Below are 17,811 nucleotides of genomic sequence, written 5' to 3' on the forward strand. Positions count from 1 at the left end.
TGGTTGGTGATTCGGTCCTGCCATCGAATCCTCATAATCAACCGCAGAAAGCGCATGTGAAACTGCTCCAGCTGTTTGATGTGCCTGTGGTACAGGGTCCAGGTTTCGCAGCCGTACAGGAGAGAGGTGAGGACCACAGCCTTGTACACCTTGAGCTTGGTTGAAAGCTGAATGTCCCTGTGCTCCAGAACTTTGACATGGAGTTTCCTGAGTGCCTGACTGGCTTTCTGGATCCTTGCTATGATCTCTTTGTCAAGGGATCCGGCATTGGAGATGGTGCTTTCTAGATACTTGAAGCTCTCCACATTCTTCAGGACAGTGCCGTCGATGGTGATGCATGGCTGAGGAGGGTGACTGTTTGGTGCAGGTTATAGGAGAACTTCCGTCTTAGCAAGGCTGATTGTCAGGCTGAACAGCTTTGAGGCTGCGGAGAACTTGTCGACAATCATCTGCAAGTGGTTCTCCTGGTGGGCCATGAGGGTACAGTCATCAGCAAACAGGGTTTTAGTGATGAGCCTCCTCAATGTTTTAGTCTTTGCAGCAAGGCATCTCAGGTCAAACATTGATCCGTCTAGGCGATATCTTATGTAAATACCCACGTCTAGGTCCTTAACAGTATGCTTCAGCATTTGGTTGAAGAGGAGGTTGAAGAAATAACTAAAGAAAAAGTCAAAGGATTCTTAACCATAGAGCACTATTCACAACCATAACCCAGCTTTGAAATTTGACCACTGTAAACTTCAGAAATTCAGCACCTAATTTCCCCGCAAATGGAAAGAAGATCATGAGCAAATTAGTGGATCAGGAATCTGTATTGACCAGAGAAAATTTGCCAGTTCTTATTTGAAATAATGGCAAGGCACACTTTTTACATTGTTAAAATTAGGAATGACTTTTCAGTTAAATGATTCACCTGAAAGAAAGCCTGGCTAACAATTCGGGCCACCATTAGTATTGCCTTGAAATGTCAACCTAAATTGTGTTCAAATCACTGGAGAGAAACTTGAATGCACAACCAGAAGACGAGGATGTTGCCAGTAATTGACAGCAGAAACCTATTAATAATAAAAATAAATGATTCTTTGGGGAGTTGCAAGTTCTTTTTAAAAAAATTAGGCATTTTTACTGACAGAGAAACCGCTTACCACAACAAAGATAATCTTACTTCCGGTAAGATGGTAGTGCGTGCAAACGCAGCAGTCTCTCAGGGCCCAATCAAAGATGCACTTTTCTTTGTAAAATAAAGTTTTTTATGATCCAAAGGCAATTTTACTCCACGAACACTGGGTACTTTCAGGGCTACACCATCAGTAAACGGTTCGTTGATCAGAGTAGCTGGACTGATGGTGGTGGCGGAGCCCACTGAGGTGTCAAAGGGGTCAGCCAAGGTGTCAAAGGAAATGGTCAGGATACTGGAGGAGCTGGTCAGGAAATCAATGAAAGATAACCACATCAATATATCTAAATATTTCAACCCAATCAAGCTATTCCAGAAATGGCTCTAAATGATTTTCAAGTGTAAAAATAACAATGAGCTATCACTTCCCAATTGTTTTATTGAAATCTATCAACTATTAATCCTTAATCAAATTAGAACAATGAACACAAGAAAATCTGCAGATGCTGGAAATCCAAGGCAACACACATTAAATGCTGAGGAACTCAGCAGGTCAGGCAGCATCCATGGAAATGAATAGATAGTAGACATTTCGGGCCAAGACCCTTCTTCAGGACGCAGAGCAACCAGAGCAATATAATCTGCATTTTGACTTTGGAATGTAATTGAGTTACAATGTAAGTTTCAAAACCTACAGTAATCAAAAATAAAGCAGACCAATATGGAATAAAAAGCAGAAATTTTGAGAAACTCAGCATACAAGCAACATCTGTGGAAAGAGGCACAGATAATATTTTAGATCTCAGATGATTAATTTTGATTAACCAGGAAAATGACTTTACTAAACTCACTCTTTACTCACCTACATCAGGTTATATCAAATAATTATTTTGGCTTAGTGCTCCTTTTTCTATTTGCTGCTGAGCAGGTTCTATGGCCTTGCTATTAGTGACATATTATGCAAGCAAAGCAGCGTAACTAATCATAACTGCTATCACTATCACTACATTTACTCATTTAATCTATCAGTGATATTCCCTTTGTTCTACCCATCCACTCACCAGCTTCTCTGCTACTGAAAACTGTTATGTTTTGTAATTCTAAAACATTAAATTAATTCAAGTGAAAACAAGAAAACCAAGAAATGGCAGTCAAACTTTGTACTTTTATTTTAAGTGTGGTGCGTACATAACACGTGGTAGCACGTTGTATGCAATTCACATATTTTTACCTCTAACCCATAAATTATTTAAACAGAATGCTTAATCAAACAATATATTTACAATATTAATCAAATACTACTGAAATATTAAATACACAACAATCCTCCCTACTTAGCTATAAAATTCAACACGATAGAGAATGCATCTCAGCTTTTTGGTTGATAAGATTCTTGATCGGTTAGGGCATGAAGGGATATGGGGATAAGGCAGGAGATCGGGGCTGAGAGGGAAATGATGAAATGGTGGAGCAGACTTAATGGGCCAAATGGCCTAATTCTGCTCCTTTCTCTTCGTTATATACAAACATCCACAGCATATTAAATTGTCCCATTTAGGTCTAAAAATTCAATCGTTGTGGAGGATTTTTTACTCTTGTGAGATAACCCTCACTAATTTTTATAGCATTCTTCTAGGGCGCATCACAACCTGGTATGGAAGTTGGCCTGTCCAAGACCGGAAGAAGCTGCAGAAGATCATGAACACAGAGCAGCACATCACACAAACCAGTCTTCTGTCCTTGGACTCACTTTATACCGCACGCTGTCGGAGCAGTGCTGCCAGGATAATCAAGGACACGACCCACCCAGCCAACACACTTTTCGTCCCTCTTCCCTCCAGGAGAAGGCTCAGGAGCTTGAAGACTCGTATGGCCAGATTTGGGAACAGCTTTTTCCAACTGTGATAAGACTGCTGAATGGATCCTGACCCGGATCTGGACCGTACCCTCCAAATATCCGGATCTGCCTCTCGGTTTTTTTGCACTACCTTACTTTCCATTTTCTATTGATGATTTAGAATTTAAAATATTTACTATCGATTTGTACTCCAGGGAGCGGGAAGCACAGAATCAAATATCGCTGTGATGATTGTACATTCTAGTATCAATTGTTTGGCGACAATAAAGTATAAAGTATAATGTCTTTCCTGTTTGGCAGGTGAGATTTGTGGCTGTGAAAACAATCTCAGGTTCTGGAGCCTCCTCCGTGGCGGTTGTAGGAGTTGACTCTGAGACTGCAGGAAGTGGTTCTGATAGCTCTAAACACCTTTCTTCTCCTTCCTTTTTCTTCTTATAGTTTGTACATCGTGATCTTGGGAAGGTGCATTTAGTTTACTGGAATATTCTCTTATTAATCCTTCTATTGCAGCCTTTATAATCTGATCTCTCCTCTTGGTTTCCTCAACCGCAACATCCTGTTTTTGTATCTCTGTTGACTTCTTTCTTCATGGCCTTCCATTCATCCAGCTGGGTTTCGGCCTTTCCATTTACTCTTAAAAGCAGCTTTTTGTGTCCTATTTGAAATTCATACAATAACCTTAATGCACACAGTAGATTCTGTTCCTTTATATTCACAAAAGCCGAATGCTTGTAACTTTCCACAAGCTCCTTAAACTCTCTTACACAGTGTTTCTCAACTGGGGTTCCATAAAAGATTGTGATTTTAAAAGATATCGTTATTTGAACTTTGCACAACAAGCAATGATAGTGCTCGCAGTGGTGGGCAGCGACCGAGCAGCTTCGTTAGCAATCTCGTTAGAGATCTCTCAGCCCAGTGTGCAGAAGGATCGTGTTTATTTGTTGAATCCATTCTCAGTTTTGTATGTGAGGTAGGGGAGCCCGTTGATAATTGGTGAGGGCCGTATTGCACAGGGGAAAAGATGGTAAGACTGATGAACGTTAAGTGCATTTTCCGAGCATTGAATGGACTTGCCCAACTTGGGCTGTAAAATCAGCCTCTCCCTATGTAAAATACACGGGGAGTATTTTATTAACCCCTGCATTTTACAAACATGTCTGATGGTCCAATGTAGCAAATTTTGAAGAGGAGGTGCAAGATGGAAGAGGAGAATTCTAGGCCTGAGCCCATGGACAATTCTGATAAGACTAATGATGAAGAATTACAATCTTCTGAGTCATTTCACTGCACTAGTGCAACAACAGACACAGATAGAAGTTTGTCTTTACAATGAAAGCTACTTATCAAAAGAATGGTGATCCGAGTTGTCCTATTCCATTGTGCCTAGTCTGTGGCTAACAACTTACAGATACAGCAATGACTCCAGCAAAATTGAAGACACTTAACTACAAATCACAGCCATATGACATAGAAGTGCTGATTAATTTAAATGGCTATTGGAATCTCAAAACAGAGTAGAGCTTTAGTTAATAAAGTCAGTCAGCAAAAAGGTGGAGGAAGAAAGTTATGTAGTAGCAGAACTTATTACCCAGAGAAGGAAAAGTCACACAGTTGGTAAGAACCTAATAATGCCAGCGTGTAAAATTATAGTGCGTAAAATGCTAGCATAAGATACCATATGAGAATTTGAAAAGGTTTCACTCTGAAACAGTACGATAAGTCAATGTATTAATGACATGTCACATGATGCTGAAGAGGTTTCCTGAGATAAACTGGGTCTTATTGAAAATCATCTAGAACAGGGGTCTCCAACCATTTTCGCACCGCGGACCGGTTTAATATTGACAATATTCTTGCGGACCAGCCGACCGGTAGTGTTCAAGTAGGGTTAAACTCACCTCAACATGTCTTTTACAGTTGGGGTTGCCAACTTTCTCACTCCCAAATAAGGGACAAAAGTAGCAGTCAAATCCTGACGAAGGGTTCCGGCCCGAAACGTCGACTGTACCTCTTCCTATAGATGCTGCCTAGCCTGCTGCGTTCACCAGCATTTTTGCGTGTGTTGACGGGACACTTGTGTTTACCCCAAGAAAGACTACCATGACCATGAAATCTTGCGCGGGCACCTGTGTGTGCACGCGAGCCAATTCTTTTCTCCACAAATTGGTTTTGGCTTAATCTTCCCGACTACACTGTACATACATTATTTCTACTTTATATAGGCTGTGTATTTAACATATCATTATTGCTTTTACTATATGTTAGAGTTATTTTAGGTTTTATGTGTTATTTGGTATGATTTGGTAGGTTATTTTATGGGTCTGGGAACTCTCAAAAATTTTTCTCATATAAATTAATGGTCATTGCTTCTTCGCTTTACGCCATTTCAGCACGAAAGGTTTCATAGGAATGCTCTACCTTAGCGAGGGAAATACGGGACAAGGGCGGTCCCGTACGGGACAAACCAATTTAGCCCAATATACGGGATGTCCCGGCAAATACGGGACAGTTGGCAACCCTATGTTCAAGTTCAACAGTGCGTGACAGGGAATGAGGAAAGGTGCAGCTGACTCATATCATTTCCTCGCGGCCCGGTAGCACATGTTTTGTGGCCCGGTGGTTGGGGACCGCTGATCTAGAAGAACTGCAGAACAAAATTGAACACCATTTTTCCTCCCTTTTAACACAAGTGTGTGACTGGGTGAGGGATCCTTTCTCTAAATCTTTTGCTCAGCCTGAGAACTTGACTTTGAGAGAAGAGGAAGAACTTTGTGAGTTGCACACCCTGTACACACCATTTACTTTTGCCTGGACAATATACTCTTTTATATGTGTCCTACTTTTTTGCATTTTCTATACATTTCACCTTAAAATCTGCATTGATCTGGTGTATGTGAGCCCCTGCCACAGCAGTAACACAATTTGTTCAGCCAGGCCAGTTTCTGTTTAAACATTGCAATTTTGTTCATGCTCAGTTTCATTCCTGACTGCAACTGAATTGTGTCTCTGTCTGCTGTCTCCATTGAAACAATGATTTCAACTAACCTTTTAAATGTGAGTTGTGCTTCAAACAGAAACCATTTTTGAATTTTTGTCTAAGATGGAAACACCTGTCATAGAGGGAGCACATAGAAACACTGATTGTTGATGTGGTACATATCCTGAGTGAGAGTAGAGCAAGTAGAGCAGGCCTGTATCCTCCAGTTTGGAAGAATGAGTGGAGATCTCTGAAACTGTCAAATTTCGAACAGGATGGACACAGAAGCACGTTTCCCCTCTCTGAGGAGTCCAGAATCAGGAGTCATACCTCAAAATTAAAGCACCACACACAGAATGTTGGAGGAACTCAGCAGGCCAGGCAGCATCTATGGAAAAGAGCGCAGTCGACATTTCAGGCCAAGACCCTCAAATTCAAAGTGGGCCATTTAACACTGAGATTTCTTTTACATTTATTATATGGTGAAACTATACAATTGAATATGTTCATAAATGAAATCTTAGATTACATTCTTTGCTAGCACTGATAAAAAAAATTAAAAATAAAAAGAACATAAACAGGAGATTCTCCTGATGCTGGAGGAACTCAGTAGGTCAGGCAGAATTTACAGAGGAAATAACAACCGATGTTTCAATCTGAGTCCTGATGAAGGGTCTCAGCCTTAAACGTCTACTGTTTGTTCCTCTCCATTGATGCTACCTGACCTGCTTTGTTCCTCGAGCTTCTTCTGCATGTTACAAAAGAAAACCCAAGTATACTTTGTAATCGCGCTGTTATAATTTACTTCAACCATGGTACATCACATTTCAAGAGTACAGAAAGACAAAACTGAATAGCTGCAAATTTCCCATCATACCACATACATATGACGATGATATTGTAGTCCTCTATTATCCAAGATAATATTGCCTTTTCCGTATCGTTATAACAAAAAGATAGAGGAATTGATCTAATATTATGTCTTTAAATTCAAATAGCATTTTAATTACATGTAACCATTTAAATACAAGCTTAAATATCCTTTTCCTCTGTTGTGGTTATTTGGTTGTCTTTTGTAATAAATGTGCAATTTGTCATTCAAAACCTCTAGGCTAGAGTAAATAAATGTCAAAATTAACACACAACACAAAGCTTTCAGTCATAAAGTGCTGTTTATTGGGAAATAGCACCGTACAAATAATGTGGTATTCGTTCTGAGTCCAGGGTAAAGATTTGAGTTGCAGCAATTTTTCCATAAAAAATTGAGAAGTTAACAAAATAAATGATGAAAATAACTTACAAAGATGAATGACAATGAAATGATAGGAATTAGGTGAAACCAGTAAGCAGACTCATTTTTCCCCATGTCTAACACAACGTATTCACAAAACACCAACATTTACAATAGTCACAATTTTTAAAACTAAGGTAGCAAAACTCAATAGAAACAGTATACATTAGCATAACAGACCCAGCCTGACTTTAAACAAAAATGCAATTCACTTTGTGAAAACAACTGAAAATAGAGTAATTCTTCCCAGAAATAACAATGTCCTATTCCAGGATTCATATTGAGCACCATCCCATTCTGAAGTATTGTTAATTTTTAAAAAATGGTTACTTCTTTAAAACAAAGCATGCCATACCTTCCAAATAAACAAATAAGTGTAATGAAGATCTCATAAAGTGATTTTTGTATTCCGAAAGCTTGAATTGTCTCTGTAAAGGAAGAACAGAGAATACATTATTGCTCTTTACAATTACATTGCTGCCTGAGACTTTAATTACACAAATAAACTACTAATTGTTATAAGTCTTAACCCATTTATAAGGTATGGAATTATATCTTCCAATATTCACTATTGTAAGAGATTTACAAAGAACGTCAGGAACAGCTTCTTAATGCAAAGGAGAAGCTTTGGAATGATCTGCCAGAAATAATGGTTGAAGTGAGTACATTAGAAATATTCAAAAGCCATCTAGATAAATACACGAATAGGAGAAGTTTAGGGCTATGGATTAAATGCAGGCAGATGGCACTATCCCACTGGAAAACACAGAGGGTATGAATGAATTGGGCAACGAGTCTTCTTCCTTGATGTATGACCATCACAGCATGAGATTTTAATTATAGAAGTAAATTAATGATGATTACAATATTAATATGTTAAAATGCATTGAGTTTTACCAGCTGAATGAAGAATTTTTCAGATTGTTGAATTCTATTTGCTAGTTGCTCAGAATTTCCCTGGCATGGCATGCTTAAATTATTTACAAAAATAAAGAGTATTTGAAGATTTTCATTCAACACGCATTTCCTTCCATCTACAACATTAGATAATGCACTGCAAATTGACTAAATTATAAATTAATTGTAAATTTTGAATAACATTCATCAAAAAATAAAATTCACATCTTATTCTGGAGGGGTGGTATTGGAAAAAAATTAGTAGGACGCCATGTCACGGAAAATGAAATTGAAAGAATCCTTGAGAATTTGATGTTAAACAAATTATATTCCAAATTTCCATGTAGAATATCCCGTTACATCATTGCTCTTGGTTCCTTGAGGTCGTCATAGCCAGGGAGTGGGGGCTAGTGGGGATAAGTTCCCAATACCTATTAAATGCTCCCATTTTTCTCAAATAGCCTTTGACTACCAAGTCCAGCTCCTGGCACTTATGTGTGACTTAGCTCGTAAACCCAGCAGAACTGTTTCTACTGACAGGAGATTGGACAAAGACAGGTTACTGGCACCTTAAAACCAGTTGCTCCAAGCAGATGGGGCTCATCAGCCATGGTTGGCAGGCTCATCCAGGACAACCTTGATCTCCATAATTTACTGCTCTGGCTTGCGGATTATGTAGACAGCTAGGACACAACATTCATAGTGCACCGTGACCAATGGAGGGCTTCTCTTATAACTGCTCGTCATCATTATTTCCATACAAATATATAATTCAGGAGGGAATCAGCTATTGTTGTAAAGCATGACATAAATATATCATATTTCCTTCTGACACAAGTCATTGGCTCATCAATTCTACACCAGATCACAAAGCAATTCCATTTCCCAGCTAATTTACTCTGCAACCTATTCTCTCCATATTCACATCAACTGACTACCCCAGGCCAAAATTCTACCACTCATCTACAAGTTCAAGTTTAATTGTCATTCAACCATACCAATGAATACAGTCAAACCAAACAGTGTTTCTCCTGGGTCAAGTGCAAAACACAGTATCAGCAGCACACAGCACATATAGTTATGAGAGCATAAGATATATACAGTCACAAAAAAATAGAGCCCAAGTCCCTGAGTGGCATGGTCTGTAGATTGATGGTGCATGGGATGTTTTCCTGGTCCAGCTTGTTTTTCACCGAACGAACACTGGAGAGCAGCACCACTCACAATTTATAGTGACCAGTTAACCTACCAGCTGACACCTTTGGGATATGGGAGGAAACTGGAGTACAGAGGAAAGTCATGCAGCCACAGGATGATGTGCAAATCACACAAACAGCATTGGAAGCCAGGACTGAATCTGGGTCACTGGAGCTGTGAAGCAGCAGCATCTCTTGTAGCTGCACCACTCCTTTACATTGTCCATGGCTCTTAACAAGAGTGATACTATGCTTGTCATTAAGAATTCTTCCTTAAAGAATACGGAAGCTAACAGTGTGACATGAGAAGACAGAAGAAAATATAACAGATGACTAAGTGAAATGAGTGCAAATCCAGAAAGGAGGTGATAAAATAAAGCCAAGAGAAGTCATCAACTAAGAGCAATTTTGTCTGGTTTTACTTAAAGAATAGCAGTGAGAAGCAAAGGAGTTCCAGGACAGATCGTTGAGGTATTTCCGAGAGGCAATAGGGAATGGAAACGAAGACAACTTATTCTCTCCCTCATGGTATATCATGCCAGGTTTGTTTAAGAAAAACACATTGAAGAAGTGCCTCAAGGGAAAGTGATTCCAAATTGAAGTTAAGGCAGGACAGGGCACACAAAGTATTTGTGGTACAAATTCAATGAAGGAAAAAGATCCATCTCGAAGTTCAGTGTTTAAATATATATTTCAGCATATACATCTAAAAAGTTGTTTTCTCCACTGTAAAACGTGATAACTATTTCTGGAATGGAGTAAGGGTAGGATGTTATGGAACCCTAGAAATCTTTGGTAGCAAGTTATCCTGGACCCCAATGTGTTTAACATTAGGGACATGTGGAATATCACCACTTCTCACGCCACGTCCCTTTAGGATATTTTGCAGAACGTGAATCACTGATTTCCAGAAGTAAACACTGTTGGATACTACAAGGGCACTAGGGTCTTCCCAGCATAGCACCAGAACACAACATCTGCAGGTAGGTTAAGTGAATTTCTTAACTTAATCCCTCGAAATACATACATTCCAATGTCCACCTGACTGCACCAAATCCTCCCACAACTAACATTTAAATTTTAGGGAAGATGGTGGAGTTATCCACTGGCATGTATTTATGAATGAGAGTCCATACAGCATTTTCTTAAATAAAAAGATATGGAGCATAATGACCTAACAAAACAGTATTAGTGCAAGTTTAGGCAAATACATATACAGGTTTCCCCCGCCATCCGAAGGTAGAGCGTTCCTGTGAAACGGTTCGTAAGCTGAAATGTCGTAAAGTGAAGAAGCAATTACCATTTATTTATATGGGAAAAATTTGTGAGCATTCGCAGACCCAAAAAAAACCTACCAAATCATACCAAATAACACATAAAACCTAATATAACAGTAACATATAGTAAAAGCAGGAACGATATGATAAATACATAGCGTATATAAAGTAGAAATACTTTTCTACAATCATTGCCGCACTGTTCTCCGTAGCGAAAATCTCACACAAGTGCTCTCGACAGAAACACTCTCTCCAGTAACCTTTAGGCTATGAAGCTGCCAAATCATACCAAATAACACATAAAAATACACAGCCTATATAAATACAGAGGTGACGCAATCGACAATCACCTCTGATCTGGGCCGACATTTACGTGCCGGGCGGCACCTAATTAATTAGCTTGTTTATTTCGGCTTTTTTCTTAAAGATGTGTTGGGTGTGCTCTGGTTACCACTGCATTCTCCGCGGCAATGTATCGGTTCGCGGCCCGGGGGTTGGGGTGGTAGGACACTGGGGTGTCATCTCATCATTGTCTGTTTCCATCAGGGCAGGCAGGTCATGTTCTTTTATGTCTGCCTGCCTCGATGTCAAAGGTCAAGGTTCGTCGTCTGCTGTGGCTGATGTGGAAGGCTTGAAAAATGACAATATGCTTGAACCTTAGCCGCGCGCATTTTCCTATTATCTCATGCAGTTGCTTCACGTTCAGTTCCTGGACGACTTCACTTTCAGTCCCTTCGCTACTTCATTCAGTTTTGGTTGTTATCCTTTCCTCTTGCAATTGCATCAGCTCTTCATCTATCAGTTCTTGGTCATGGGATGCCAAAACCTCTTCAACATCAGTTTCGTCAACTTCCACAAGCCAAACTCACTTTATCCTTACCTCGTTCACCATGAACGAAATGCTTAATTATGTCTAGTTTTACGCTAAGTGTAACACCCTTAAGAGCTCTATTAGGCCTTTCCGATACCTTACAACTCATTTAGCTAACTGCTGCTCACAGGCACGTGTCTACGCAATACCGGCTGGAATGCAGTTCCGGGGGAGGAGCTTGGCTGCTCGTGGCGCGCGCTGCCTTTTATCGCGCACTGCTTTTTTCGTAACAGTGAAAACACCTTCTGTTAGCGAAAACAGGTAACTAATGTAGGTCTTTCATAACAGCGAGGTTTTGTAAAGCGAACGTTCGAAAAGCGAGGGATACCTGTTACATCTTGAGTAGTTAAACAAGATGATACAGGTCCACAATCCCTTATCCAAAATCCTTGGGGCCAGCTGCAATTCAGAATTCAGAATTTTTCGGATTTCAGACACCCCCCCCCCACCGATTCCAAACAACACGTATGCTCAAGTCCCTTATTTAACCTGTCTCACCTTTAAGACCCGGCAGCGCACCAAACCTACGCACATCCTCCCATATACTTTAAATCATCTCTAGATTACTTATAATACCTAATACAGTGTAAATGCAATGTAAATAGTTGTTATACTGTTGTTTAGGGAATAATGACAAGAAAAAAATTTATTTACAACAAAAACATTCAATAAAACACAGCTTCAAATGAACCGAATCAAACACATGGCAAATGACTTATTGGAATAAACGTAGAACGTCACCGTCACTGTCACTATAAAACTTCAGTAACTTGTCTTTCTGTTTATTTAAATCATATACAGTGGTAGTACTGACACTATTTTCTTCAGTAAGACGTCGCACAGACACACCACAATCAAGCTTCTGCAATAACTCCACTTTCTGCATTATTGATAATGACAGATGATTCTTTCTCTTTTTCTCATTGTTACCCATAGCTCTTTTTGACATTTTCACAGTGAAATTAAACATAAAGTCAACAGTGAACACAAAATATCAGCGAACAGCAAATGCACGTGTAACCAGTACCAGCACTGAGCCACAACTGACGTCTGGCGGCCTCTGCTAGTGCTGCCACGTCACACCTGAGTGACGTCAGCTGTTGGCGAAAAAACTTCGGTTTTCAGAGCTTTTGGATTTCAGAATTTTGGATAGAGGAATGTGCACCTGTAATTACCCAACAACTGAAATTCATTTTTGACTATAAAAATATTCTCAGAATAAAATAAAATTCCTAAATCAAATGTTTCTGAATGCCCAAGAACACTTGATCTTAATGTTCACAAATGGGGATATAGTGAACATGATCAGGAGCTAAAATCTTTAACGATTTAATTGTACATATTCAAGAACTTGAAACATATCCCTATAGTAAATAAAATGCAATAACAATCACATGCTCTAAAACAGAATCCTGGAAAACAAAGATTATTCAGAAGAAATTTCTCAACAATCAAAATAACTTAACTTGTCCACTATTTTCTCAATGCCGTTTTCTGAAGGCTACCTTTTCAAGAATTCTGCAAATTGCACCTCTCAACATGCAGAATAAAAAGTTAGTAGCATGTGTTACATTTTTAAAAGGCATACTCTACAATAATATAATGAAGTGCTGATGAATCACTGAAAACTTAAACTGAACCCAAAAGTACTAATTGTTAGTTACTAACAGAACTGTACAAAGGACAAGACATTTTGCAATCTGCACTCGTGTAAGTTTCCAACAACTGAAGCCCTTTCGTTTACTAAGAAAATTTCTGCATGCCTTAGTCTTATATTTTTCCTCAGGTGTTATTTGTCTGACCAGGATCACAACCAGGTAAACTAGCCATGACATTGAAGTAAATGTTGATGCCACAGAAAAACAAAGGTTTCAGCTGCAGTATTATCACATGTCATTTAAGGTTTCCACAATAGGATTAGTGTCCATAACATTAATACGAAGTCAATTATCAAAATCCCTCTATTCTTTTGATTTTATTCAGGGATTAAAGTGTAATTGAGGATTCAGCTGATTTACAAATTGCTGTTTATCTTAATGTACAAACAAAACTGCAAGTGTTAGGAAAGCAACGCAAATATAAATAGCATTTTAAGTTTCACACTGCAGTATCTCCAAAGGAAATGCTTATACTTGCGTTGCAATCTCATTACATATGCAATGGGCGAAATGGCTTCATACTGTGTTATAAATTTTCTATGATTCTGTGATCCTTTAATTTCAGAATCTTAAGATTTACAATCTTGAGTTTATATGGATTAGTATCAAAAGTAAATTTCAACTAGACCAAAATATATTAAGCAAAAAGCAGCCTGCATCTGCATCAAATCACCAACACATGGCACTAATTATGTAACTTGTTGGTTTGTAAATCAAATCACAAAGCAAATCCGGTCTCAGAAGGATAACTATTTTTTTTGGTCACTAAGAATAAATCACTGCTGCGAAAGAACAAGTTGAAGATTAGACCCTAATATTTTAAGAGTGAAACACTGTATGCAAAAAAAAAACTCAAACACGGAAAACAGTGCAGGCTCTTCAGCCTTCCTTTCAACGTACTCCGACATCAATCTAACCCTTCCTTTCCACATAGCTTTCCATTTTTCTTTCATCCATGTGACTGAGTCTTTTAAATGTACCTAATGTTTCCACCTCCAAACATATATTAGGTGGATAAGCAGAAGGGTAATTTAGCAGCAAACCATGTAAAAAGAATCCTCCAATTTGTAAATATCTAAAGAAATGTACATTAGGTAAACCATATTTATCCATCAACTGAGAAAAAGACATTAAACAGTCCCATAAAAACAAATCTGAAAAAGTTGTTATTCCCTTGGTTTTCCAAATTAAAAAGGTCTTATCCAAAATTGATGGTTTAAAAAATAATTAAAATGGATATTACTACAAAGAACAAAATTAGTTAACTCAAAAAATCTACGAAACTGAAACCAAATTCTTAAAGTATGCTTAATAATAGGATTAAAGTCTTGTCTACCAATCTTAGAAAACAAAAAAGGAAGAGGAGCTCCCAGTAAGGAGGCCAAAGAGAATCCCTTCACCGAGTTTTCCTCCAAATCCAATCATGAAGGACATTCATGTATGTCTGAGTAATAAATGCAAAAAGTAATATATCGAATATTAATTGCCCAATAATACATTCTAAAATTTGGCAAAGCCATACCACCATCCTTTTTCAATTTCTGTAATAAAGGTTTATTCAATCTAGGATTTTTATTATTCCAAATATAAGATTAGGGTATAGAATCTATTCTATCAAAAAACGTTTTAGGAACAAAGGTAGGAACTACCTGAAATGTATATAAGAATTTCAGTGCATTTTAATAGCATTAATTCGACCTATTAATGATAACATCATAGGTGACCATTTAGAAAGCATTTGTTGGGTGTAATCAATTAATGGGAGAAAATTATATTTATATAGGTGCTTAAAATTTTTAGTAATTTTAATACCAAGATAAGTAATTTTTAGCAACACTAAAAGATACTTGATGATATTGATCAGAGTAATTATTAATGGCAAATAACTCACTTTTATGTAAATTTAATTTATATCCAGAAAAACTACTGAATTCGGAAAATATAGATAGCATAGATGGAATAGATTTCCTAGGATCTAAAATATAAACTAACGGGTCATCTGCATACAATGAAATCTTGTGTACTTTGTCCCCTCTCTTAATACCCTGAACAGTATTAGAATCTCTAAGAGCAATAGCAAGGGGTTCCAAAGCCAAGTTAAATAATAAAGGGCTAAGAGGACATCCCTGCCGAGTACCTCTGTATAATCTAAAGTAACGATATTTTTGATTATTAGTTATAACCGCAGCCATTGGAGCTTGATAGATCAATTTGATCCAGGAAATAAATCCCGGACCAAAATTAAATCTTTCCAAAACCTCAAACAAGTAAAACCACTCCACCCTATCAAAAGCTTTCTCCGCATCAAGAGAAACAACACATTCAGATTCTTCAGATGGAGAGAAGTGAATAATATTTAATAATCTTCGAATGTTAAAATGTAAATACCTATTTCTAATAAATCCAGTTTGATCATTGAAAATAACATTAGGTAAGATACTCTCAAGTCTATTAGCCAAAATCTTAGAAAGAATTTTTAAATTCACATTCAGTAAAGAGATTGGTCTATAGGAAGCGCATTCAGAAAAATCTTTTTCTTTTTTAGGAATTAGTGAGATTGATGCTTCATAAAAAGTTTTCCGGAGATTCCTAGAGAATATAGAATCAGTGAAAGTTTGACATAAATAAGGTGTAAGAATTTCAGTGAAAGTCTTATAAAATTCCACTGTATATCCATCCAGTCCCAGAGCCTTGCCTGTTTGTGAACAGGATATAGCCCTTGCTATATCCTCTTGTTTGATAGATGCATCTAATGTGTTCATATCTTGTATAGAAATTTTAGGTATATTCAATTTTTGCAAAAATCTATTCATGAAAGTAATATTGTCTGAAAATTCAGATTTATAAAGGTTAGAGTAGAAATCCATAAATACCTTATTAATTTCATAAGGATCTACCGTTTCGGTTCTATCAGATCTTTGAATTTTCAGGATCTGTCTTCTAGGCATAGTTGCTTTTAATTGACTGGCCAATAATCTGCCTGACCTGACCCCAGGTATATAAAATTGGCTTTTAGATTTAAGAAGTTGCTTCTCAATGGGAAAAGTCAAAAGCAAATCACGCTGTGTTTGGAGTTCCACACTTTCCTTATAGAGATCTTCACTAGGCATTACTGAATAAACTTTGTCTGTTTCTTTAATCCTATTAGTAATCACTAAAAGTTCCAAGTTTTCCTTCTTAAACTTATTGAGTATGAAATGATCTGCCCCCTAAGAAAAGATTTCATTGTGTCCCAAATAGCTAAATTTGACATTCCCTCAGTTGTATTTAATTCAAAGAATACAGAAATTTGCTCTTCCATAAAACTTACAAAGGTTGAATCTTGTAGCAATGTAGCATTAAATCTCCACTGAGGTACCTTCAGTATATTATCAGAGAACTTCAAAGTTAATTTCACAGGTGCATGATGCGACAACGCAATGACATCATACGCACAATCAGCAACAGAGGGCACCAAACACGTGTCCAACAAAAATAATCAATCCTTGAGCATTTATGGTATACATGTGGAAAAAAAAAGAAAAATCCTTATCTTTGGGATACATAAATCTCCAAATGTCGACCAGACCGTATTCTAATAAAAAAAATTAATACAAGCCGCAGCTTTATTAGGAAGCAACGGATTGGTGGATGATCTGTCAATCGACAGGTTGAGATGGCAGTTAAAGTCACTGCTCATAATCAACTTATAATTCATTTAAATTCGGCAACACAGAAAATAGCTTCTTAAAAAATTCAGGGCTATCTATATTAGGTGCATAAACACACACCAAAGCCACCTTTTGTCCACATAACAAACCAGTAACAATTAAATATCTTCCAATTAAATCAGCAACCCTGTTGAAATGTACAAAAGGGATTTTAGAATTAGTAAAAATAGATATCCCTCTTATTTTATTTACTGTTAAAGAATGAAATAAGGGTCCCTTCCAAACTTTAAAACAGCGATCTTCATCTTGCCTACGGATATGAGTCTCTTGCGCAAAAATAATTTATCCACATGAAGTGGTTTTAATTTCTTAAAAATCTTTCTGCACTTAATAGATTGGTTCATACCATTCAGATTCCAAGATATGATATTAATTTTATTAAAATCCACATTTAAAATTTAATTTAAAATTTTTATAAGGTAAGCTAATGCCTTACCTTAGAGTTATGGGCTTTCTTCTTCTTTTAGAACAGAGGTAAGGAGGAATTTTTTTTAGCCAGGGAGTGGTAAATCTGTGGAATGCTCTACCATAGACTACGGTGGAGGCAAAATTGATTGTTTCCTGATTGGTCAGGGCATCAAAGGATGTGGCGAGAGGGCGAATGTATGGCATTGAGTGGGATTCAGGATCAGCCATAACAGAATAGCAGAGAGAACACAATGGGCTGAATGGCCTCATTCTGCTCCTGTCACTAATGGACATAGCAGAGTTTCAGTGGAGTAAAGGAAATTACACTGGTCTGAGAGAGGAACTGGCCAAAGTGAACTGGAAGAAGATGCTGGCAGGGAAGAGCAGCAATAGGGCGAGTTTCTGGGGAAAATGACGAAGGTGCATGATAGATGTATTCTAAAAACAAAAAAAAAATTCTCAAATGGCAAAATAGTACAACCATGGCTGACAAGGGAAGTCAATGCTAATGTAAAAGCAAAAGAGAGGGCATACAACAAAGCAAAAGTTAG

The 17,811-nt window shown here is 37.7% G+C and overlaps 1 protein-coding gene across 2 annotated transcripts in view; it reads right to left on the reverse strand.

Moving 5' to 3' along the window:
• Positions 1-7,112: 7,112 nt before the first annotated feature.
• eif4e2 (eukaryotic translation initiation factor 4E family member 2) overlaps positions 7,113-17,811 on the reverse strand; it is a 69,864-nt gene continuing 59,165 nt past the window's right edge. For both annotated transcript variants that reach the window (XM_063044852.1, XM_063044853.1), the window contains exon 7: positions 7,113-7,671. In XM_063044852.1, coding sequence (XP_062900922.1) covers positions 7,632-7,671 — 40 coding nt within the window. In that variant the 3' untranslated portion in view covers positions 7,113-7,631. The remainder of the gene's footprint in view (positions 7,672-17,811) is intronic.

Source organism: Mobula hypostoma, chromosome 4 (assembly GCF_963921235.1).
Source record: "Mobula hypostoma chromosome 4, sMobHyp1.1, whole genome shotgun sequence".
NCBI lineage: Eukaryota > Metazoa > Chordata > Chondrichthyes > Myliobatiformes > Myliobatidae > Mobula > Mobula hypostoma.